We start from the raw sequence: 24,332 nt of genomic DNA on the forward strand, positions 1-24,332 counted from the left end.
ATGTAGCATGGTGATACTGTAAGGTGTAGTGTGCTGTGCTGTGCTGTGATAAGGTGACATGTCATTATGCACCAACACATACTCAGTGCCCACGGAGCATATTGAAAAGTTGGGGCTGGCATTTGAAAATTAAGCATATTAAGCATTAAATTTGGGGGGGAACGTTTGCAGGCAGCCCCCTCTCCCGGCTCTGCGGTCCCTGGTACTCCACAGACAACACAAATCAATAAACCTTTTGTCATAACTTTAATCAAAATAATTTCATGGTATTCAATTCACTTATTTTTTCATGATTTTTTTTACCCTAAAACTCAATTAGACATTTCCGATTTAGCGGCATAGGGAAAGTATATTCCGCATTCTATAATCCGACCGGAATAGCATAAATTAAAAAGAGCTATCATCATTTTATTCCAGATTTAACCAATAGAATTTTCAAAACTCCTTATCTTACTGTTTTCTCAGCTAGTACAATGTATTATTAGGTAAATAACAACTGCGAAAGTTGTCTGTAACTATTGTTACAGACGTTACTCCTTCGTCTTACTACTATGGTCCTTAATATTTAATCCTCTTACTACGAAGAACTAATGTCCCAAACGTGATATACTTTTGAACTTTCTTATACACCTGTTATATTCAACGCACCAAAACAGTCACAACTGACTAGTAAGCGCTAGTTATTATCAACATATCTTGAGATTTGTTTACAATATCAAGCTAGGAATTTTTCTGCTCTCACTAATATAAATGTGTTACGCCAGTTTGTTTTACTTTTCCGAAAAGTATATCAAAAAGAACATATATAACACTACAGTGTTTTTAGAATTCTTTTCCTTCGATTAGCAAGAGCACCACTAGTTGCTATTACAAAGGGTTGAAATGGCCTCATGTGTCGAAAAATATCCGAGGTCGCTGAGTAAATTTTCAGCCGGGAATCCAATGGCGTGCTCTACGCGGATACGAAGCGACCTTAGCGCTCTGTTGGCATTCTGTTGTCGTCTGTTGTAAGCAATACGCCTTGGAGTGATAAGAGGTGGGGCGTTAGCGTATCCCCCATCAGCTAGCAGCCTTGCTCATCGTGGTAGATTCCTTCTTCTTCCATGGCCTATAGCAAGAAGTCGTCTGTATGACTCCGCATCGTTCATGTGCCCCGGAAATCTGCAAGACGTTTGTTAACTATGAATACGTGTAGTACTAAATTTTGCTTATGTTTGTGTTTGTTTATATATGCAGTAAAATAGCAGCTAGATCGAAATACTTATGCACAACGTGACAACGCTACTATATAGCAAACTTACCCAGCTACAAGGAGTAAATTCAAACCATCTGCAGCATCAGCAGCTGTACTCTTACTGGTTCCGAAAATAAATGCCAGAACATGAAGTTTTAGGTATTGTCTCAACCACATAATCACCAGTAGAACTCTGTTGCTGACGTCAAGATTACAAGATCTTCTTCTACCTGTAGTTGGCACCCGAGGTGTGTGTCTCGGACGGGTAACTTCTATACCAATTCTTCGTACAATAGCATCAAAGTATTCTGGTGTTTCCCCGGTCATGTACCATGTGTGGATTTCTTCGTGCTAAACAATAAACATCTCTGCCACATGTTACGATGGTTAAGCAGCTGATTGCCAAAAAGTCGGGCTAGGAGATTAGCCCCTGTTGGTGCCGTAGAGACAAGCGCAACAAGTGTGATGAGCAGGTTCCCTTTTACATGCATAGGAAATAAAGGGACCAAACGTTTTGGTCTTTGAGGACTCAATTTTATAGCTGCAAAGATACACAGCAGGGTTACTACAATAAACATTGGGAAAGGTGGGACATCCATTGTTGACTGACGCGAACAGGTAGTGTATTAAATGTATATGCAACTTTTCCGTTCGCAGTCACGAAACCAAACAAAAATATTTAAAAAAAACATTACGACCAGTGCACGTGTGCACGTGCCTATGTATGCAAATTTTTAGGGCTCTTTTCACTTTTCTTAATCCTGCGAGAAAGGCGCGATGGACAACAACAAGCAAAGAAAACCAAGGAAAAACTACACTCAAGTGGAAGATACTCTTCTTCTTCAAGCTGTGCAAACATGTGGAAGAGAGTGGAAAAGTGTTTTGAGTTTTATGAGAAGGCATGTTGAGGTTTTGGGAGAAGCAGGTGATCAGTATTTGGCTAAAAGAAATTCCAACAAAGTGTTGGAGGAGCAATTAAGGAAGAGAGCTACTTAACTGCGTAACAACGCTCTTCCTTCATGGTAAGAATGCTGTTGACCAAAGAAGAAAGGACTCTCAATAACGGTATTATATGGAGTGCGATGATTCTTTTATTTCCTGGTAGGAATGCCAGTGAAGCAAGCACGTCAAATAAAATAATTGATGAAGAATACTCGTCCGCATCCAGTGTGGAATAAACTTGTAATAAAGATACTGAAGAAGTTGAAGACATTTGCAGAGCTATCAATGACCGCGAAACAAAGTATGTGTTAGATGCAGAAAAGAACGAACCAAATGACGACCCTGCTGACATCCTTACACGAATCAAGAAAACAAGAGAAAGCGAGAGGATGGAAGACAGGTAATTTATAAGCAGACAGAATTACTTTTAACGTTGCTCATACCTATTTGATAATAAAACCTCGTTAATTTTGCTATTATCCTTTCAGGAAAAGACCTCTTAAGGAAAGCTCAAAGTCAAGTAAAAAGCTGAAGTCATCTAGGAACTCCCAGGTCACCAGAGAGAAAAAACTGGACAGCTTACTCGAAGCAATCCCCGCCGTTCTTGATGCGGCCCAAAGTGCTGCACGAGAGCACCAGAAAGCATTAAAAAGCTGGAGGGCAGTTCATGGTCTTGACGTGACAGATTCTTTGTCAGATGAAGACTAGCACCTTATATGCTTTATAAGTTCTGTTCACGTTATTAGTAAATAGACATTAAACATCACGTTTTTTCTTACCGCAGAGCCTGGCCGGCATGGGCACGTTTTTGTTCTTTCCCTGTAATTTAACTAGTACCTTTTACAAACCTTTTCACCAAAGACAAAGGTTATTTTATTATATATCTATTGCTTCTTGAAAAGCTTTTCAACTTCTTTTTACTTTTTTTTCGTTTGCGTAGCACAAATGTTTGTCGAAAACACGAGATTCTTACTGAATCTCTCAAATATCTTGTTTTGTTCTGAATTTCAACGCATTGGTTATGTGCACAGCCATTTCCACTGTAGAAGAACTAACAGAGAACTTGAATAAAATCATGTTTTTCCCCGCAGAGGGGGTACAGAGTTGGGAAGCAAGTGCGTGTTTACAGGCAGTGAACAATCTCAGTAGGCATCCACATATCAACTATATGTTAGCAATACGTACGTGTCCATGCAGAAGGAAAACTTCTCGAAAATAATAACCGTCGTGATATTCTACATTATATGCTAGCATTCTTAGTTCTTTTATAAATTTAAGGGCGAGCATTTACATTAGTATATTATGAACGCAACTTTTTTATATAACTGCGTTTCAACGGGACGAGATCTTATTCTCGAGCACACTGCTCGTCAGTTAAGCTAATAAAACAGGTAGTGTTAACGATTATAATTGTGCAATACCTTAAGTTAAATAAAACAGGTATACTGAAAGCTGTTTCATTATCTTATTGAATTTTCTGGTCATAACGATGATTCTAGCCTTATTCCGCTGGTTAATGCTTATTCCGCTAGTATATGCCTATTCCGCTCATATGCCGCTAAATCGGAAATGCCTATTATAGTTAGGCTCTCTAGTATGACAAGCTTATTAAAATGATCCAAATATTCCTATGTGTTAGTTAATAGTAATAATAGTAATAAATAATCATGTTTTTCAGAATTCTTTAGCATCATATTATCAACTAGATTATTTTTTATTGTGTTTCCTTTTGGTGAGAGCAAGTCCTTTTAGCTTTGGGTGACATTTATATCTTTTTCTTTATCACTAAATATGCATCATATTGGATATTTTCCTTATTCAATTATTGCACAAAATTTTATATTAACCTTCAATTAATAATAATATAATTATTTATAAATTAGTTTCAAATCAAAACTATGCAAATCTATTGAATTATGCCAGCTGTTCTAAGGAAAAGGCCTACAACTAGGCCAAAAAATGGAGAATCTGTCCAAAAATGCCTCTCGAAAACTCTGAAAATCATTAAGCGAAGCTAAAGGAAAGTCAGGGCCTGATCCTCTGAATCGATGCATAATATCTCTCTCTATATTTCTTCATTCAATTTGGAATTTGGGGATGTAAAAACAAATTAATTAAAAAAAGCTTTCTTTGCTTCATGAAATTGAAAGGAAGACCTATATAAACCCTTCTCTAATGGAGTTATGGGACTAGATGTAATATTTCAAACACGCGAGAGAGTCCTTCCTCCGATTTCCAAACACCGAAAAGTGAGTTGAAAAAACGAGGCGCAGCCGAGTTTTTTTAACTGACTTTGAGGTGTTTGGAAATCGGAGGAAGGACTCTCTCAAGTGTTTGAAATTACTTCTCAAACTCATGAATGTTTCTTGGAGAAAATCAAAGAAAACGTTTACAAAATTTAATGCAAATTAAGAACACATTTCCAAACCACCGTCACAGTAGTGATTTGCTTTGTTTTCTCCTCATTAATTATTCATGAGTATGAGAATTAAAGATATGAGTTCACAGGTTTTGTAACTCATCTGTAAATTCAAAACATGTATAACAACTTATTACTTATGAGGAGAGGGGAGGGGGATGAGATTTAAAGAAGGTAGGATCTTAGCTTTGCAATGCGAGAAAATTTAAAATTTAAAAACTATGAATTTTTGCCAACTTCATTCCACCAAACCCTAAAGAAATAGTCACATCAAACAATGCAAATATTTGAGAAAAACTAATATAATTAGATTTCCCCTTCATTGTATTAGCCATTCCAAGGTCGAGAAAAACTCTGGGTTGAATTGGCATTGCAATGCATTGTTGAACTGCTTAAGGGGACATTTTATAAGGTGGTGTCTATTTTGTGCCCTCATACAGCCCCACAATGCACTGCAATGCCACCTTTACCCAGCTTTTTTCTTAACCTCAGAATATCTAATATTAGTTTATAGACCAAAATCAAACTGCATTCTGGTCTAGCTTGGGTACAAACAACATCATATACGTCACCACATCCACTATGTATTCATAATGTCACTCATATAGATTCATTTTTTTAAGCAAGTAGATTCCAATTCTTGTAACGTAAAGAAGAAAGATATTTTTAAAAATTGTGACAACCGATGACGTGAAGAGCCATAATATTTTACAATATTTTGCTTGGCATTTAATTTGTAACGTGTGTACTGTGTGCTATTTTTCAATTACTGTACATCTTCATCAACATGAATACCTGACTATAACGGACACACGGCTGCACAAGACCTCTATAATACGGACACCTCTCTATTATGGACAGTTTCTTTGGTACTGACCCCACTTATTCATCATAAAGAGACCTCTATAACACGGACATTTGCTATTGTGCACTCATTCTCTTTCAAACAGACCTCCTAATATAGACATCTCTCTGTTACTGAAACCTGTTCAATGCTTGGCTTGTCTTTTAAAGGCTCAGAGACACGATAAGACATAAAAAGGAAAAACTACAATGCAACCGTTGCACTGGGTGGACAAGGAGTGCAATTTACCAAGTTGCAAGCAACGTTGCAGGCAACATCAGAAACAACATCACATCGTGTGTCCAGCCTTTAGGGGCAACATTAGAGAGACTCGACTATATTTTACTTTCATAGAGATCGAATGGGAAAAGTTAAGTAAAAATAAATATTAAATACTTGTGTAAGCCAGACCCCTGTTGTTCAAGGTCTAAGAGATTTCAGAATCTTTCATCGCACGTTTCGTTTCCATGGAGACACTATCAAAAATAAGAGGTTACTACTTCATGTAGACCTCTAATCATAATGGATCGCTGACACGATCCTTGGTTTATGAAAGGATCCATAATATATAATCATACATGAGGTAGTAACCCCTGTGTTGGACGATGAACCAGCATCGCTTTCAAGTCACGTGACGTGGCACGTGACAGCAATAAGGCGAGGTTACCTTTCGTAGGCCGTTATCTCTCGAAGAAGAGCTCGTTTAAACATAACTCTGTTTTTTGTTACTTCTTTTGTTTCTTGACTCGCCTGCTGAAGGGCGACGCCCCTTACTTGACCTCCGTCGCCCCGAAAAGGATGACAAGATACTTCGGTTACTACCTGATTTAGGGGTACCCCAAGCATTTTCTGTACACCTTGAAGGCAAAGAGTTCGTCGGGGCCTGGTGACGATCATCGTTATAACTGGACGAAGAGGAACCGGAAGTAGAAGAAGCACCGGAAGTGTTGGACTTGATCGAAGGACGCAATGGTCGAGGGGAACTTGGCGTATGGCTAGAGTCATTGTAATCGCCTTCTAAGTTACTATCATACAAATCACTATCTTCACTCATTTTATAGATTGGAGCCCTCGGGGACAAAGGAATCCCACCTTCAGGGCTTAAGTCGTTCTCGGAAGCGTGGTTGGTCATGCCGGAAAATTCCAACGGAGGAAGAGTATGCGCATGCGCACGGCTGACAAGCTCATCAGAGTCATCAAAACGCCGTGATTTTGCCAGTCTCCCTAAAATAGGGCTAAGTTTTGCTAAAGATGAGCTACTACTAATCTCTTTGACGATCCTAGGTGCTGCCGACGACGATCTGTTTCTTGTTCGTAGCACAGGGCGAAGAGTTGGTGTTGATTGGCTCAAGACAGGTTTCTGATGTTCCATTACTTTGGTTTGAGGGATAGGAGATGTCGTGCTGTATTCAGAATCCGAATGATTCACATCTTCACCATTCACTGCTACCAAAGGAAGTACTCCTTGGCCTCGATTTGTTGGAACAGTTATGTCTACAGTCGCTTGATTCTCTTTTTTGCCAGAATCGTCATCAAACGAAACTTTCCGAAACTTTTCCGAAGGAGGGACCTTTAGCGTGACCACAGGTTCTTCTTGTTCTTTAGAATCCTTGCGTGACGAAGTAATGGAGTTGCGTGACCCAGAAGTAGAAGAATTGTCCTCTTCCTTGGCTTCTTCTAAGTGTTTCATTAACACAGCAACAACAACATTAAGCAAGACGAACTGAGTAGCAAGCACAAATACCGCGAAGTATATCGGAGCAACGTGCTCTAGGACTTTACAGTCCACATCAGGACTGACTTCACAGATTTTCTCGTTTATAGTATCCTAAAAATACAAGCAAGATGGCTGTGTAAGCTCCTTTTTAAAACTAGATATTTTAGTAAGACGATTAAGTGGCACAAATATGTACAGTACCGCTTTGTTCCTTGATAACAGACTCATTTACAATCTGGTCTAGATATAAAATACATACCTTTAGAATCCCGTTCCAATTGTCCCCCGTAGAAATCCTAAATAGTGTCAACATTGCTACGCCGAAATCTTGGAAGTGTGCATGCTCATCCATCCCTTCACAATTAAACTTCTTGCAGTCTGGAAGCAAAGGAATATAAGAAAATAAGTACTTTCGCGGCACTACCTTTCCTCTAAGAATCTAAGGTTCCATTTCTGCACTCTACAATCACATGCGAGTAGAGTTTGTTAGGTTTTCTTCCTTTTCTCCGGGTTTCCCCCCTCATCAAAGCCAACGAGCTAAATTCCAATTTGATTTGTTATTCAGCCGTGCCCTGACTCACGTCAACCCAGAGGTTGTTTCAGGGTTCAATCTGTGAGTTAGCCATGCCCTGACTTAGATCAGCCCAGAGGTTGTTTCAGGGTTCTATCTGTGAGTTAGTCGTGCCCTGACTTAGATCAGCCCAGAGGTTGTTTCAGGGTTCTATCTGTGAGTTAGTCGTGCCCTGACTGATCAGCGCAGAGGTTGCTTCAGGGTTAAATCTGTGAGTTAGCTATGCCCTTAGATCAGCCCATAGGTTGTTTCAGGGTTCAATTACGTTCTTTTAACGGTTTTGAATAAATATTTGTTTACACTCACCAATTCTGCCAAAGAGCTCGATTCCTAAAGCAGCAAAGATGAAAAAAAGTAGAAGGAAAAGTAGTCCAAGATTGGCAACCTGACAATTAGAAAAAAGAAGAAAGTTTAAAGTCAAATACCCTTCCAAAGTTGAGATCCATTTAGGTGATCTGGGAGCGTATCCAGAGCCAAGTTTGTCCTCGTTGTGCAAGTACCGGGTGTGGAAAGGACTATTTTTTGGCATAATAGACCCTTTTCGAGTTCAAAATTACCGCTGTGTTCCTTGATTACAGACTCATTTACCCAGGGTTAGCCTCGTATCAGTGTCAAAATATTCACAAATACCAACGGGAAAGTAAAGAATACACAACTTCAACAATACAAACACTTTGAAATTCCACGGACCTTCACTGGAATAGATGAATATTGTACACGAAATCAAGGCTAACCCTGAGCAACAGAGAACTCGAAACTGGAGTATATACACAAGAGATTGGCCATGTGGTCATGAATTGGTTTCATCTTGTAGGTTGGAATCTAATACTCACTTGTGGCAGAGCTTGAAGTACCGTGTCCAATAACTTACGAATCCCTTCTGCAGTTTTTAGGAGCTTGAGAACTGTCGGGGGAAAAAAGCCACATTACAATATTGATTTAGTTCTACGCATGCATTACAAGTATGGACCTTTTTCAGACCACGTGTCATTCCCTAGAGTATCATTTCTTTGTTTAACGGTTGCGCAATGAGAGGACACATGAATATGGATACAACTCAAACAAAGAATCTTATTCTCAAGAGAATGGCATGTGGTCTGTAATGGAAAAACATTACGCCCAAGATTCAGACCACGTGTCATTCTCTTGAATACCATTTCTTTGTTTAATGGTTGCGCATGAGAAGACACATAGATATAGATACAACTCAAACAAAGAATCTTATTCTCAAGAGAATGGCATGTGGTCTGTAATGGAAAAACATTACGCCCAAGATTCAGACCACGTGTCATTCTCTTGAATACCATTTCTTTGTTTAATGGTTGCGCATGAGAAGACACATAGATATAGATACAACTCAAACAAAGAATCTTATTCTCAAGAGAATGGCATGTGGTCTGTAATGGAAAAACATTACACCCAATGTAAAGAGGTCTGACCACCTGTCATTCTCTTGAGTATATTTCTTTGTTTAATTGTTGCGCATGAGAAGACACCTGGATATGGGTGCAACTCTAGTCAAGAGAATGACACGTAGTCTGTAACGGGTAACAATGAATGGACGTATTTATCACCTCTTGCTATCCTCAATACCCTCATGACTCGGATGATGGTTGGGTTGATTGGCAGTTCCTTGGTGTTCATTTCTTCCAACACGATGCCAACAACAGACAGGATGACTATCAACATGTCCAGGTGGTTCCATCTGTGAGACAAAACACATAAGCAATGCTATGAGGGGCTGCGTTTTTACCAGGAAGGGGGAGGGGGGATTTACTTGCCAAACACATATCAGAAATCTTACTCCCTGTTGCCTACCCCCCCCCCCCCCCTCCGTTTTCCATCCTGTTTATTGTAAAAGTGCTGCGCGACCCAGATTAAGGAAAAAAGGACGAATGGATAATGAATGAACAAACAAATGAAAGAATGGCTGGACGGATTGAAGAAGTGTATCATAAAAATCCTTTTTATCAGCGAGTGTGAAAATTTACTATAAAACTAGTTTCCAATTTGGCTCCTCTTCCAATCACTCTCACTACCACTACATTCAATATTCTATGCATACAACTCTTAACACACATCTCGACTTTAACTAGTCTTCTACGCAGCCGCTATGAGCGTTGCGTGACGACACTAATAGCGGCTGCGTAGGAGACTATAGCTTTTAACTTACTTGTCTCGAAAGTAAATCCTAAATCCCATGGCATAAATTTTCAAAATGGCTTCCAAAATGAAGATGGCGGTGAATACGTAATTGGCAGATTCTAAAAAGGTTCCTAATGCTTTTGGTTGGTTATAGTGTTCTAACGCCATACAGATCACATTCAGGCCAATGATCGCAGCTATTGCAAGATCAAAGTAGCCATGAGTACAGATATGATGGATGAAGCGACGAGGTTGTGAAAAGTGTTCGCTTAGTGCTTCTTCTTCTTCACATTGTTCTGTAAAAAAGAAAATCAAAAATGGATGAAAATGAATAATGGGATCCCTGTGTCAAAGACCACGTGATTACGTAGACTCTAGGTCACGTGTCTCCACATTTTTATTTTAGCAATTCCTACACCAAATCGAAATAAGGCCGAATAATTTGAAAAACTACTGATCTGGAATGACTAAACTCTCTTACATGTGAAAACGCTTGTATGCTAAATAGCCCTTTTTCAACAGATCTTTGTCGAATTTATAAAATACCGCTGTGTTCCTTGATTACAGACTCATTTACTCAGGCTTAGCCTCGAATCAGTGTCTAAATATTCACAAATACCATCGGTAAAGTAAAGAATGCGTAACTTCAACAATACAAACATTTTGAAACTCGACGGACCTTCACTGGAATATGTGAATATTCTAAACAAAATAGAGGCTATTCCTGAGCAACAGAAAACTCGAAACTGGAGTTTACTCACTAATTCTCTTCTTCTCATCTTCTTTTTTCTTCTGTTCTTCTTCGTTTCGTTCCATTTCGATCAGGCCTCGGCATTTTTGAAAGTTCTCTACCACGACTCCAACCAACATGTTGAGGACAACGAACCCAGCAAGCAGTAAGAAGGCAACGAAGTATAACACCTTCACTTGACTGTAGTTCTTGATTGGCTAAAACAACAGAATTTGGTTTAAAGAGTTTAGAAAGAAAAATAAAAAGAGTCGTGAAGAAAATAGATGGAAAAGAAATGGGATAAAGATGGGGAAAAGGGACGGGAAAGACAAGAGAAAATAAGGAAACGCAAGACAAGTGTAGAAAAAGGGAAAAAACCCATAAAGGAATACCAAAGCGGGAAGCATTGTTTATCATGTCACGTGATAGTCACGTGACTACTCACCTGTTTATCAATGCCCACAGCGTCAATGCCGTCGTACATGATAGACACCCAACCATCTTTTGTTGCAAACACGAAGAGCGTAAGAAGTGCCTGGAAATGTTCAATACCTTCAGTACGTTTATCCATCCATTCTTTCATCCATCAATCCATCCACCCGAACACCCGAACACCCGAACACCCGAACACCCGAACACCCGAACACCCGAACACCCGAACACCCGAACACCCGAACACCCGAACACCCGAACACCCGAACACCCGAACACCCGAACACCCGAACACCCGAACACCCGAACACCCGAACACCCGAACACCCGAACACCCGAACACCCGAACACCCGAACACCCGAACACCCGAACACCCGAACACTCATATTTGTCGCTTTCTTTCTCACCTTGGCTAGATTATCAAAGTTATATTCTTTGTTTTTCCATTCTCCATTCTTCTCTATACATTCTGCTTTGGTGGTGACAGGGCCGCTCGCTCCAACACAATGATGAAACTTTCCCTTGAAAAGCTACAACAAGATTAATACTATTAAATCGACTTATTCTCATGATTACAAATTGCCGTGCACGGATCAAATGCCGGCAGATTTTAATTCCCAACGATTTCTCAACTAAAATTGATTCTAAGCGAATCAAATCCTTCATGAACAACAAATATCACTTCCTAAAATGCATCCTTCTTAAAACTATCTTGAATGCGATTGTCTTATTATTCTCATGAGGGAAGCCAAATTTGAATAAGAAGCAATATTCGTGAAGCACTATGCTAGTGGGAGTCAAATGACACCATCATGCAGACGTCCTATTCAGGACTTCAGAAACAAGCAGTAGCCTAGGTCGAGTTTAGACACGCAAATTAAGACGCTTGGGATTCTTACAGGGGACAGAGCTACAATCTTCAACGCTTTCTCAGTGATAGATATTTCAATTTTTGTGTCTGTTACCCCTTTTTTTTTTGCGCATTCTGCCATGTCTGTTTGTATGCAGGTGTCCCCTGTAACAATCCCCAGCGCCTTTGCATGTCTAAACTCGACCCAGGCTACAGCTCGTTTCTAAAGTGGCCAATTGGAATATTAATAGTGGATAAAGAGCTACTCTGTATAAATGTAAATTGTCAAATCCCAATTGCTTTATTTTGTTTTTTTATTTTTTTATTGTCACTTACCTGTACCCCAAGAATCCCAAATATGATGAAGAACGTAGCAGCAATCAAGACGATGTTACCAATGGGCTTGAGAGACGAGATCAATGTCTCTACTACAATCTTGATGCCTGGTGCGCGGCTGATCACCCTGGAAAAGAATCGAAAAGAATTAAGACATCAATAGACGATAGATCTCGAAACATTGAGTCAAATGTTTTCCCATTTCAGACCACGTGTCATTCTTTTTGGGGTGATTCTTCGTTTGAGTTGTATCCATATTTGTGTGTCTTCTCATGCGCAATCATTAAACAAAAGAACTGGAATTTAGAAATCGATTTGATATGGAGGGGGGGGGGAGGGGGGGGGAGGGGGGGGGGAGGGGGGGGGGGGGGGGGGACCCGGAGAACCCGGAGAAAAAAAACCGAAGCACTGGAGAGAACCAACAAAAACCTCTTCTCACATACATGGAGCGTACGTGGGGTTTGGTAATGAAACCAAGGTTGCATTGTTGAGCAAGCTCACATCGTTACGCTTATCGATAACGTAATCCTCCAAAAAAAGCCATGGCCTTAGATTTGTTTAACGAGTCTCGGGATGACGTCAATACTAGTACCTTAAGGGTCGTAGTGTCCTCAAGGCTCGAAACACCCTCAGTACGCCAAGAATGTTGTTTTGACTGTCGGTGGATAACGTCACAATGACGTCAATCCAGGAGACGATAACAAGGAAACCATCCATGACGTTCCAACCGCTTCGAAGATAGGCGTCTTCACCAATCCACATCCCCTTGGCAACCACCTGGAAAGAGAGGTCACGAGAAACCTTATTAAGGGAGCGTGACAGAGAGAGCGTGACAGTCACACTTGACACCCTTGGCTAACCATTTGTAGTTATCTTTAAGATACGAAGTATTTTATTCCCAATATGTTAATGACTATGACGTAACATAAGGCATCATTTAATATACAGCACTGCACTCGTACTGAAATACAGTATTTTAAAAGCATCACCCTTTTACTCGTGACTCACGTAAAGGTTCTTACAAATTTGTTCTCAAAAAATGTCCAGCATTCAATATTAAAAGTTGCCACAAAATAATTCAAATCCCTTATGTTACGTCATAGTCGTTAACATATTGGAAATATAAACCTTCGTATCTCAAAGACCCGACATTCAAATGACGAATTATTTTCACAATCAACTATTCACTATTTAAAGAATCAATTCTGAAAATATTGTGTAAAGGCTTATAAGCACTTTAAAGTAAGGCGGCACTTTCTATTTAGATATTTTAAGACGTGGATATAATTATGAGAGGAAATCGTTAAATTTCCCATAACCGTGCAATGGACCTCTTAACCTTGGGTGTACTATTTTCTCATTTCAGACCACGTGTCATTCTCTTGGGAATAAGATTCTTTGTTTGAGTTGTATTCATATTCATGTCTCTTCTCATTAAACCATTAAACAAAGAAATAATACTCTAGAGAAGTGACATGTGGTCTGGAATGGGAAGACATTACGCCCAAGATAAAGAGGTCTATTTCATATATTCCAGTGCACTTGATTTATTTTTTAAAAAACTGGGATTTTTCTCCACACAAAATGTACTGACCTTGATCATCATTTCCAAGGTGAAGATGGCAAGAAATATATACATAAAGATGTCAATCCATCGACGTTCCTGTTCAAAATTAAGAGCTGTAAATTACTAATTTATCAATATTCATTAGTAATCAATTTTAAAAACAACACAACACTTTTAAATTTGAAAGACATGTTTCGATTTGTCACAAAGCCATCTTCAGTTAAGTGAAGCTAATTACAATTCACAAGGTTATGTATAGGCGTTTTCAAAAGTATAAAATTACATGTCTTTCAAATTTAAAAGTGTTGTGTTGTTTTTAAAATTGATTTGTTCTTTTGTGCTATTACGCTCATATGGAAATACTATTCATTAGTAATCCTATTGGTGTAGAAGTAGTGCGCCTCTCAACTCTAGACTTGGCATGACGTGTTATTAGACTTTGTGAGGTTCTTTACTGATTCAAGACTTTTTCTCCTCGTGCAAAAAACGTTAAATTACGATTGTACCATGCCATGCCCTGACTTAAATCGGCGAAGAGGATGTTTCAGGGAACGACAAAATTGATGTATGGTTTTCGTTCAGAACTGATTTCCTTACATAACTCGATAAGTTTAAAAACTGCTATTGTGTGTCGTATACATGTAGTCTGTTACCGAAAAGTGAAGGCTTCGTGCTCGTTACTCACCATACTTCCTTCCTTCACAGAAGGTCCCTCCAGAGCCATGACAACACAGTTTAGTAAGATAAAGAACAAGACGACTCTGTCGAACCATTTATTCTTGTAGATCATCATATTTAGTGCACGAAATCTAAACAACAAAAAATAATGTTCTTGAAAACACTGAAGGAAGTGCGTTTGATAACGGGGTTGTGTCCAGGACCTTCTGGAGGAAGGGGGGGGGGGGGGCTACTATTCTCAACAATCACCCCTCCCTCCCAAAATCACTCCTCTCTCCCAAAATGCACATAATAAGACTGTCGATAGAAATGGGGTGATATGGACCCCTTAATCACGACCACACCATGTCTCATTCAAGCTCCCAAGACAGTAAAGGGTAACGTCTGATATATCGATAAATAAATAAATTTGAACACACCAGTTCTGCTTTCGATGCATACCGCTGTTTTTGAAGACCACAGACTCATTTACACAGGCTTTACCTCGTTTATAAGTCAGCTATTCACAGAAACCATTAAAAGTCCATGGGATTTCAAAACATTGGTATTGTTCAAGCTGCACATTCTTTACATTAAAGTTGACTTTTGCTAATGATTTGCTCTTAAATGAGGTTAAGCCTGTGTAGATGAGTCTTCAGTCATAAAACAAAGTGGTATTTACCGAATAAGAAAAGGTACTATTGCAGAGGTAGAACGTAGGGGAGATGTTTCTTACTTGTTGTCGGGAGAGAAGATGAACAAGGACCAATCAGATCGCTTGGCACAGCATCGAGACGATGCCTTAACTGACTCATCCGGGCTCTTTTCTTCCTCTGTCTGCAATATACATGTATTTAATTTCAATTATTCGTTGTGATGAAAAAGTCTGGCTGAAAGAAAGGTAACCGAGTGCTGTGATTGGTTCATTTAACACTAGATAACTTACCTTAGTATCTTTGCCCTCTGTCCAAGTCCCTTCCTCCTCTTCATCCTGAGAAGGACTGGTAACAAACACCTCCGTTCTTCCCTTTGGTGGAAAAAACTTGCCAAATTTCCGCGACGGACTGGGCGATAGACAACTTCGTGGAGCAGCCGGTGCTACTTCGGGATACCGACTTTTAGACATAACAGGTAGCGAAGACCTACGAGTGTAGATCTTTGAGCCATCGTATGTTTTGCATCCCAATTGATCCACATAGTAGACAGATGGTGTTGGACTGATACATACGCGGGGTTTACTGCCGCCATAATACTTCGATTGTTGTTCTAGAGAACACTCTTGTCGCTTCGCTATCTGGTTTTCAAATTTGGGAATGGTAGCCTGCCTGAGGTTGACCGAACTCTCTCCTTTATCCTGCAAAACAATTATATATACGATATTAGCAGAGAGATATTTGTGATGGTCGAAGGATTGATGGTCGTTCAAGAGAGGTAAGTGGTGCCTTACAATTAGGGATCGAAGAATAGACGGTCGATCTAGAGAGGCCAGTGGTGCCTTACAATTAGGGATCGAAGGATTGATGGTCGATCTAGAGAGGTCTGTGGTACCTTACAATTAGGGATCAAAGGATTGGTGGTCGATCAAGAGAGGTCAGTGGTGCTTTATAATTAGGGATCGAAGGATAGATGGTCGATCTAGAGAGGTCAGTGGTGCCTTGGTTGTCTATCCAACAGTCTTACCGGTTGGTTTGCGAATCCCTCGACCAGTATGGCCACGAGTAAGTTAAACAGAATGTAGTTCCCAATAGTCATCAACAAAATGAAGTAAAGCCCCGCCCACTTCCCGATCGCTCGCATTCCATTGGTCATCACAACATTCCAGTCTTCTTGCGTCAGAACCTGTGCGAAAAAAAAACCAATCAGAATCTTCTATATGTGACGTCATAGCTGCCATATTGGCTAAATGGAACAAAAGATTTTGGTCTTGCTCTTTTATCTCAACCAACATGGCGGCCGTACGGCAACGCGTACGGCAACGCGGGCGACATCGTCGGCGAAATTGAATCGCTTCAACCTCCTATTGTATTATTATTTCAGTTTTGTCTAGTATTTTACTCAATAGGCGCCCCAGCCGAGTTTTAGAGTGAAATGCACAGGAGAGATCAAATAGACTCTGCTCTCACATGACACATGGCTGTGGTAATCTCTCTTAAAAAGACATTCTCGATTACTGGCTCGATCACTTAGCCTATTCCAACAAAATCAAGGGCTGCCTTCTTCCTTATATACTTATTTGATTTCATTCTTAATAATGGCTTTTAGGTGTGTTTTTACCTGAAACACTGTGACAATAGCCCAAAACAGGTCGTCAAAGTTTGCTCTTGCATCCTCATCAGGGAAATTATATTTCCCTCCGAATAAGTTCATTCCTAGAATGCTTGCGGTGAAGATGAAGATGCAGAGAAGAGCAAGGAATGTCATGACATTGTCGAGGGTGTGAATCATGACGAGTAGCTGGCGCTTCAGGGCGGGAAGGAACCGGACGATTTTGAAGATACGAAGGAGACGAAAGGAGCGGAGGACGGAGATACTGTTGTTGCCGTCACCAAATAGCTCAACGATACTAGGAAAAAAGGAAAATATGTGGGTAAAGAGGGTAAAAACCAACCCACCAACCCACCCACCCACCCACCCACCCACCCACCCACCCACCAACCCACCAACCCACCAACCCACCCAACCCACCCAACCCACCCACCAACCCACCAGCATTTCATGAACTAACGAAAGAAAGCATGGCTCGAAAGCTACCAGACAAGAAGCAATTAAAAAACAGTTTCACAATGCTCAGAATTATTTATAAACTCTCAAGAAGTTTAAAAATTTGAAGATAAAAAATTCAAAGTATTAATTTAAAAGTTTTTAAATTTGTTTTTATGTTTGGAATTTTAAAAACCTTCCTTCAACATTTTGAAGAAGAAAAAAAAGCTAAAAAAAAATCTTAAAACTCTGGATACGGTGGGAATCGAAACTTAAAAAAAAGATGACAAGAAGGGAAGAAGAAAAAAAAAAGAAAAAGAGTTAACGTCGATTCTAATTTGCCATACCCCCGAGACATCCGCAGAGCTGAGGCGGCGTATGGACTTCGGACCTGACGGCGATTAAATCCTTCTGCCCTTGGGTGTACGAATTACGCAAGAAAATGTTCTAGCCGAAGCATCAGGGGAGAGACCAGCCGGCCCCCAGACCATATCGGCTAATCCCTTACATCTCTGCCACGCACGGAATCGGTTGATAGTACAATGTTAAAAAGTCTAGTCTATTCGGTGCATTGTTTTCACGGCTATTGTTATGCTGATTCACCTGTAAACGTGGTCCAGTGGAAAAAACTTGGTCTTCAAAGACAGTGAGTCAAGCCCGGTTGAGGAAGGTTAGTACCTGGATGGGTGACCTGAAACTTATGCCTGCTAAAAAAAAATTTTCTATTTTTTTCTTTTTTTTTTTTTTTTTTTTTTTTTTTTTTTTTTTTCTTCTTCTTCTTCTTTTTTAACTATACGTAATATTTTTCAGATTTCCGTCTACTAGTCTTCCTCTTCCATCTATCTAGCGGCAAATTAGCATCCAGTCTCCTATATTAGTTTCTGTGAAGGGGAATTTGACTATTCATTCCCAACAGGCATTGCAGCCTAGGCCGCGCTTTAATGATATGGTATAAGATAATCATATAATGCTTTCTTGTAACACACCATAGAAAATTCCAAATCTCCAAACTTTCAAATGTTATCGATATCAGGGCATGGCTAGCTCACAGATCGAATTAAAATTAAGCTTGTTAGGTTTCTTTGAGGGAATAAAACCAGAGAATCCGGAGAAAACTCCTCGAATCAAGGGAGAGACCTAACAAACTCTACTCACGTGTGATGCTGAGTCCAGGAATCAAACCCGAGTCCCCAGAGGTGAGAGACAAACAACATCTACGCTACCCTTGATTCCCCAAGATAGATGACATTACCTGATTATGACTATCGTGCCATCAAAAAGATTAAACGCGTCTTTGATGTATCCATAGACACCAAGGCCAGCCAGCTTGAGGAGCATCTCGAGGAAGAAGATCGCTGTGAATATGTAGTTAAGGTACTCTAAGGTGTCTGTCATCTCTTGTTCCTAAGAGTACAAAAATAACACTCTTTACTTTGGGTGTAATGTTTTCCTACTTCAGAACACGTATTATTCTCTTGCGTTTCTTGAATTTGGTTAACGGTTGCGCATGAGAAGACATATGAATATGGATACAACTTAAACAAAGATTCTTATTCTCAAGGGAATGACACGTGGTCTGAAATAGGAAAATATTATGCCCAAAGAATTCTAATTGTTTGGCGGCACAAGGCCATGTTGTGAGAAGATTCTCCTTTATGAAAAGGAATATCTTGCTATGTCAAAAAATTTCTTTCTCGCGCAAAAAGCATATTTTGTCAAGCAAAAACATTTCCTTGTCGCGCAAAAACATCTCCTTGTCGCGCAAAAACATCTCCTTGTTGCGCAAAAATATCTCCTTGTCGCGCAAAAATATCTCCTTGTCGCGCAAAAACATCTCCTTGTCGCGCAAAAACATCTCCTTGTCGCGCAAAAACATCTCCTTGTCCCGAAAATCTTCTCCTTGTCGCGCAAAAACATCTCCTTGTCGCGCAAAAACATCTCCTTGTCGCGCAAAAACATCTCCTTGTCGCGCAAAAACATCTCCTTGTCGCGCAAAAACATCTCCTTGTCGCGCAAAAACATTTCCTTGTCGCGCAAAAAACATTTCCTTGTCGCGCAAAAACATTTTCTTGCCACGCATTATCCCTGTCCTCCAACATGGCTACCATTCAGTCTTACCTGTCCGTAGTACTCGATCCCCATGCTTAAAGTGTTGACAGATATAGCTCCCATGATGATATACATGAACCATTTGCTGTCCACCCAGACTCGTAAAGTATGTCGAAGCTTCCTCAATGGCGTGAGTTTCCGTTCGTCTTTGTCAAAGTCATCATCGGAGTAATCAGTCTCGGATTCTTCTCCCTCGTAGACAAATTCAGATTCAAACTCCTCCACATTGATTCCCTTATCCGCGTGATTGACAGCACATTCACACGCGTTTTGTATCATCGAAGCAGCGGCAGCACTAGCTGTAGCAGTTGCGGCTGCGCTTGACAGTGATGCCGCTGAAACAAAGGAATGCGCTGCAACGTCCGACAAAGCTGGCTGGCCGTTAATATTCACAGCCGCCGTTGCCATAGTGACCATCTCCCCCATTTTAGGTGTAGTCGAAGGCCGTACAGAGCAAGCTGATCCTGCAACTATTGAGATATTAGGCACCGTGCCTGGCAAATCGGCGCCATTTTGAATTTCATCACCCTCCCTACCCTCCCCCTGATAGAAATTATTGGTCGGTACTTGACCGGGGATGGTGAGAGTATTCCCCGGTATGATATCGACCGACTGTCCGTTATTAGTACTAAAGTCTACAGTTGATAGATTTGGAGTTAAGTACCCCTCGGGTAGAGGGTAGTATCCATCAAGATATTGTCCATTCCCCGGGCAATGCACATGGTGGTGAAAATGATGGTAGTGATGATGATGATGGTGGTGATGATAGACAAGCTTCTTCTTCCGTCTCTTTCGTTTCTTAGCAACGCGGTTTTTGTGAGTAGCTGATTTACTACATTTGATGTTGATTGTTTTGCCCAAACGACGTTTTGTTCGTCGAAACACGTGTCCAATATATTTAAGTATTTCTATCCAACATCCATCGCGGCCGAACCGACTGCTTGCTATAGTACTAGTGCTTGTTGCGTGTTTGCGTCGACTCTGACGCATTAAATCATTCTCTCTTTGCTTGGTTTCTTGGAATTGTGTTGTTATGACAACTAGACACAGATTTGTCATGAAATACGAACCAATCTGAAGAAAACAAAAACGAAGAAAAAAAGAGAGTTGAGCCTTCCTTCTATAAACTGGATATTCTCAAGAGGTTTTTTTTTTTTTTTTTTTGGTTGTTTTTTTGTTTTTTGTTTTTGTTTTTTTGTTTTTGCCTCATAAAAGTATGCGTTTTTCTTATTTTGTCTGGAGAAATATGCGGAGAATAAATTGTAGAGAAGCTGGGTGAGAGTCTATCGAATTGGTCAAAGGAATAAAAGATGGCGTAGCCGAAGTACCCTCGCTTCTCACTTCTGGGGTCTCAGGTTTGATTCCTGGACTCGGCATCTCCGACTTAGCGTTTGTTTCGCCTCTCCAGAAACTCAAACGGGTTTTATGAGTTTCTTGTCTCTCCTTTGATTCCGGGTTTTTCTCCGGATTCTTAAGTTTTTCTCCCTCCGCAAATATTAACACACTTAATTCAAATCTGATCTGTGACTGTTAGCCGTGCCCAGACTTAGATAAGCCACGGCAGAGATGTTTCAGGGTTCAATCTGTGAGTTAGCCATGCACTGACTGAGATCAGTCCAGAGATTGTTTCAGAGTTCTATCTATGAAATGGCCGTGCCCTGACGATAAAATTTGAAACTTTGAAACTTTAGATTCATTAAGAATCTAACCATCATGTTCACTTACCACAATTAAAACAACAAAGTATATAAAACTCCAGGAACTGTGCGCATCCTGAATGAAGTACATGATATCAGACCAGCCCTCTAGCGTTATCACCTGGCGTGAAGGAATGAAAGCAAGTGTTACAAACCTGATGAACATTTTTGAATACAGCTATTTCAATAAAGGTTAGTGAAGGTTTTGTTTCATGTTGCATACCATGTACAACTTCGAACAGCAGTTGACTGCACTATGGAATTTTCCTGAACTTTTTCTGCGCGTTTTTTCCAGGATATTTTCTTCTGTGCTGACATTATTTACATATGATCAACAATACATTTCGAGCTTGGTATGCGACATGCGACATGCGACCTGCGACCTGCGACCTGCGACCTGCGACCTGCGACCTGCGATCTGCGACCTGCGACCTGCGACCTGCGACCTGCGACCTGCGACCTGCGACATGCGACATGCGACCTGCGACCTGCGACCTGCGACCTGCGACCTGCGACCTGCGACCTGCGACCTGCGACCTGCGACCTGCGACCTGCGACCTGCGACCTGCGACCTGCGACCTGCGATCTGCGACCTGCGACCTGCGACCTGCGACCTGCGACCTGCGACCTGCGACCTGCGACCTGCGACCTGCGACCTGCGACATGCGACATGCGACATGCGACATGCGACATGCGACATGCGACCTTCTTTACATTGGGCGTAACGTTTTCCCATGTTAGACCACGTGTCATTCTCTTGAGAATAAAATTTTTCTTTTGAGTTGCATCCATATTCATGATTGTGTCTTCTCATGTGCAACCGTTAAACAAAGAAATGATACTCTAGGGAATGACAGGTTGTCTGGAATGGGAAGATATTATGCTCAAGATAAAAAGGTTTATTTCATTTAGGTCTGTGTCTTCTCATGTGCAACCGTAATGTTTTCCCATTTCAGACCACGTGTCATTCTCTTGAGAATAAGATTTTTTGTTTTCGTTGTATTCATATTCATGTGTCATTTCTTGTGCAACCGTTAAAGAAAGAAATGCTACTCTAGGGAATGACACTTGATCTGAAATGGGAAAGCATTGACGCCAGTGAAAAACTTTTTTTTCCATACCTGAAAAATGGCCACCCATGCTATAAGAATGTTATCGAATGATATGGTATTATAAACCGGGTTTAATCCAATCTTAGTACAGTTCGAATAATACAGGTTCCAGTTGACGCACACGTTGGTGTGGTTAGAGCGGGCGGTCGTTTCAAGGTAGGTCTCATAATCCAACGAACAGTCCCGACCGTTCGCTCTGTAGGGGTCGATGCTCGAACAACGCTTCATTCCTGATACTTCTGGTGGAGAACAAACAAAGTCTCCTTCGCTTGGCACATAGAATGTGCTTAAATTGTAACTAAAACAAATGCATTTATAAACTTAATTGAGGTTATTGCATATATAAAATAAAAGGAGATAACTATAGCTAAAAATAGTGTGAGTTGCGTTGGTGTTTCTAATGAAACAGTAATGATAAAAGGGTAAATTATACACCGTGAAAAGATGAAAAAACTTACTGACGTCAAAAAAAACTTAAGGACAAGCGTCCGAAAGGTCAGTAAGTGTTTTCATCTTTTCACGGTGTATAATTTACCCTTTCATCATTACTATAAAATAAAGATTAAATAAGCGATATTGCATGGCCGCTTGAAGATACATATTTTATCTCCCAGTGTTGAGTTGATATCTTACAAGTGAGCGCAGCGAACGAGGAAAATATTCTCAACACGAGAACACAAAAATCTGTAACCTCCAAGCGGCCATGTAATATTCTGAACAAAAGAAAGTCTACAAGGAATTCTGGTTGTATGCGCAAATGGTTTTCTTATGTTTTGTGACGTCATCGACGCCATCTTTGATTTTAAAAACTCATTTATTTTACTTACTCATTTGCTGAGAGATTAGTTGGCATTTCTATCTTACAACGATTTCTTAATAATCCTTGCCACATCTGAACACCAACTATCCCAAATATCGTGAAGATTAGCGAACACATTGCTAGAACGTTCCCCAGCATCGGTAACGTATCGAGAAGTAGGGTGACAAGAATTCGTATGCCTATATAAGGACAGATGAGTCACGGTTACAAGATTGCGTTACTTTCATCGTAAAAAAGACAGTTTCATCGTAGAAAAGACGTGCTTTACTAGGCGTGTCTGAATCTATATAGAGGCTTTGTACCATCACGTGATGGCGGCCATGACAGGTTTGATGGTGCAAACTCATGTGCTCTATTTACTTACTTGGTACTCTGTTTATTGCTCTTAAAGGTCTTAAGACTCGTATGGCACGCACTGCAGTCATGTACTTTCCTTTGTCGTAGAATATTTCAAATGTCCTAAAAGAAATATTTAAAAAGGTGAAGCAGAAGCAAAATGGGAACCCTGTGGTGACGACCGCGAAGACTTACTGGGATACATCGCTCATATTTTCAATAGGCTTTTTGCAATTTACAACCATGCCAAAAGCTAAGAAATATTTTAAGTGCACAATTATTTTCATTGGAAATTCGATAGACCTTTTTAGCGTAGACGTTTGTTTTCCCATTTCAGATCACGTGTTATTCCTCTGAGATTATTATTTTTTGTTCAGCAAATTGACAGCAAATTTACTTACCCTGCAGCAACAATAAAGAAGTCGAGTTTGTTCCAGTTATCAGCTAAGTATCCCAGCTTTCCAAATATCCCCATTGCCATCCATTTACACAACATTTCCACCACGAAGAACACGTAGATCGCAAACTCTATCTTCTCTAGGATCTGGCATTTCCGTGTCACGCAATCATCGTCGAATGGATCGAAGAGACCAAGCGTGACACAGTTACATAGAATAACGAATATACTGATGCGCTCAAAGTATTTGACAAATGTTAAGAATTCAAAGCAAATGTTTCAGTTAAAAATACAAAATTTGATAGATAGGTAGATTTGGCTAATTTCCTTAGTTACTGTTGCTATGTCCCATCCATGACTCAGAATTTAAAGGGCCTATCACCCTTCTGACAATATTCTCAGTATTGATTCTACATGGGGTAATATGTTGAATAACCCGAAAAATTTACATAGTTTGAGTGCGGCTTCTTGAAGTTATGAAAGTTTCTATGGGAAAACTAACTTGCAATCATTTCTATAAGAGCAATGGGCAAAACAATGACGTATTTCAAATTTAATTTATCTGTACCAGTAGTGTTTTGTATATTAAATGATTACTCCTCATACGTCACAGCATTAGCATATGGCATGGAAAAACCTTTAAGACTTCAAGAAGTTGCACTTAAACTTTTTTTTTTTTTGTCTTATTCAACATCTTACTCCATGTAGAATTAATA

General features: G+C 40.2%; 2 protein-coding genes across 2 annotated transcripts; both read right to left on the bottom strand.

Moving 5' to 3' along the window:
• Positions 1-229: 229 nt before the first annotated feature.
• Positions 230-1,561, bottom strand: LOC148910349 (uncharacterized). The gene is made up of 2 exons (XM_089031528.1): positions 1,302-1,561; positions 230-1,161 (listed from the first exon to the last, which is right to left on the bottom strand). The coding sequence occupies exons 1-2, from the start codon at positions 1,559-1,561 to the stop codon at positions 1,077-1,079; spliced, it is 345 nt and encodes a 114-aa protein (XP_088887654.1). The 3' UTR covers positions 230-1,076.
• Positions 230-24,020, bottom strand: LOC116305563 (voltage-dependent T-type calcium channel subunit alpha-1H). Its single transcript, XM_089031527.1, has 24 exons — positions 23,621-24,020; positions 23,248-23,342; positions 22,891-23,062; positions 22,073-22,361; positions 20,980-21,072; positions 19,264-20,328; positions 18,398-18,549; positions 16,720-17,008; positions 16,126-16,284; positions 15,392-15,799; positions 15,182-15,282; positions 14,474-14,597; positions 13,816-13,884; positions 12,814-12,998; positions 12,222-12,348; positions 11,443-11,565; positions 11,048-11,137; positions 10,634-10,820; positions 9,901-10,168; positions 9,302-9,432; positions 8,561-8,631; positions 8,034-8,112; positions 7,416-7,534; positions 230-7,267 (listed from the first exon to the last, which is right to left on the bottom strand). The coding sequence occupies exons 1-24, from the start codon at positions 23,713-23,715 to the stop codon at positions 6,143-6,145; spliced, it is 5,616 nt and encodes a 1,871-aa protein (XP_088887653.1). The 5' UTR covers positions 23,716-24,020; the 3' UTR covers positions 230-6,142.
• Between the last annotated feature and the right edge of the window lie 312 nt (positions 24,021-24,332).

Source organism: Actinia tenebrosa, unplaced genomic scaffold, assembly GCF_029948245.1.
Source record: "Actinia tenebrosa isolate PJP-AT-01 unplaced genomic scaffold, QUT_ActTen_1.0 PGA_scaffold17__23_contigs__length_9995812, whole genome shotgun sequence".
Lineage (NCBI taxonomy): Eukaryota > Metazoa > Cnidaria > Anthozoa > Actiniaria > Actiniidae > Actinia > Actinia tenebrosa.

What these genes read in the sequence shown, in the direction of transcription:
- LOC148910349 (XM_089031528.1), bottom strand. Translation starts at nt 1,561, where the DNA reads ATGACCGGGGAAACACCAGAATACTTTGATGCTATTGTACGAAGAATT. An exon ending in AATTTACTCCTTGTAGCTGG is followed by an intron (nt 1,162 to 1,301) that starts GTAAGTTTGCTA and finishes AACGTCTTGCAG; the next exon opens with ATTTCCGGGGCACATGAACG.
- LOC116305563 (XM_089031527.1), bottom strand. Translation starts at nt 23,715, where the DNA reads ATGTTGTGTAAATGGATGGCAATGGGGATATTTGGAAAGCTGGGATAC. An exon ending in AGCAATAAACAGAGTACCAA is followed by an intron (nt 23,063 to 23,247) that starts GTAAGTAAATAG and finishes GTCCTTATATAG; the next exon opens with GCATACGAATTCTTGTCACC. An exon ending in CTGTGGGCATTGATAAACAG is followed by an intron (nt 10,821 to 11,047) that starts GTGAGTAGTCAC and finishes CTGTTGTTTTAG; the next exon opens with CCAATCAAGAACTACAGTCA.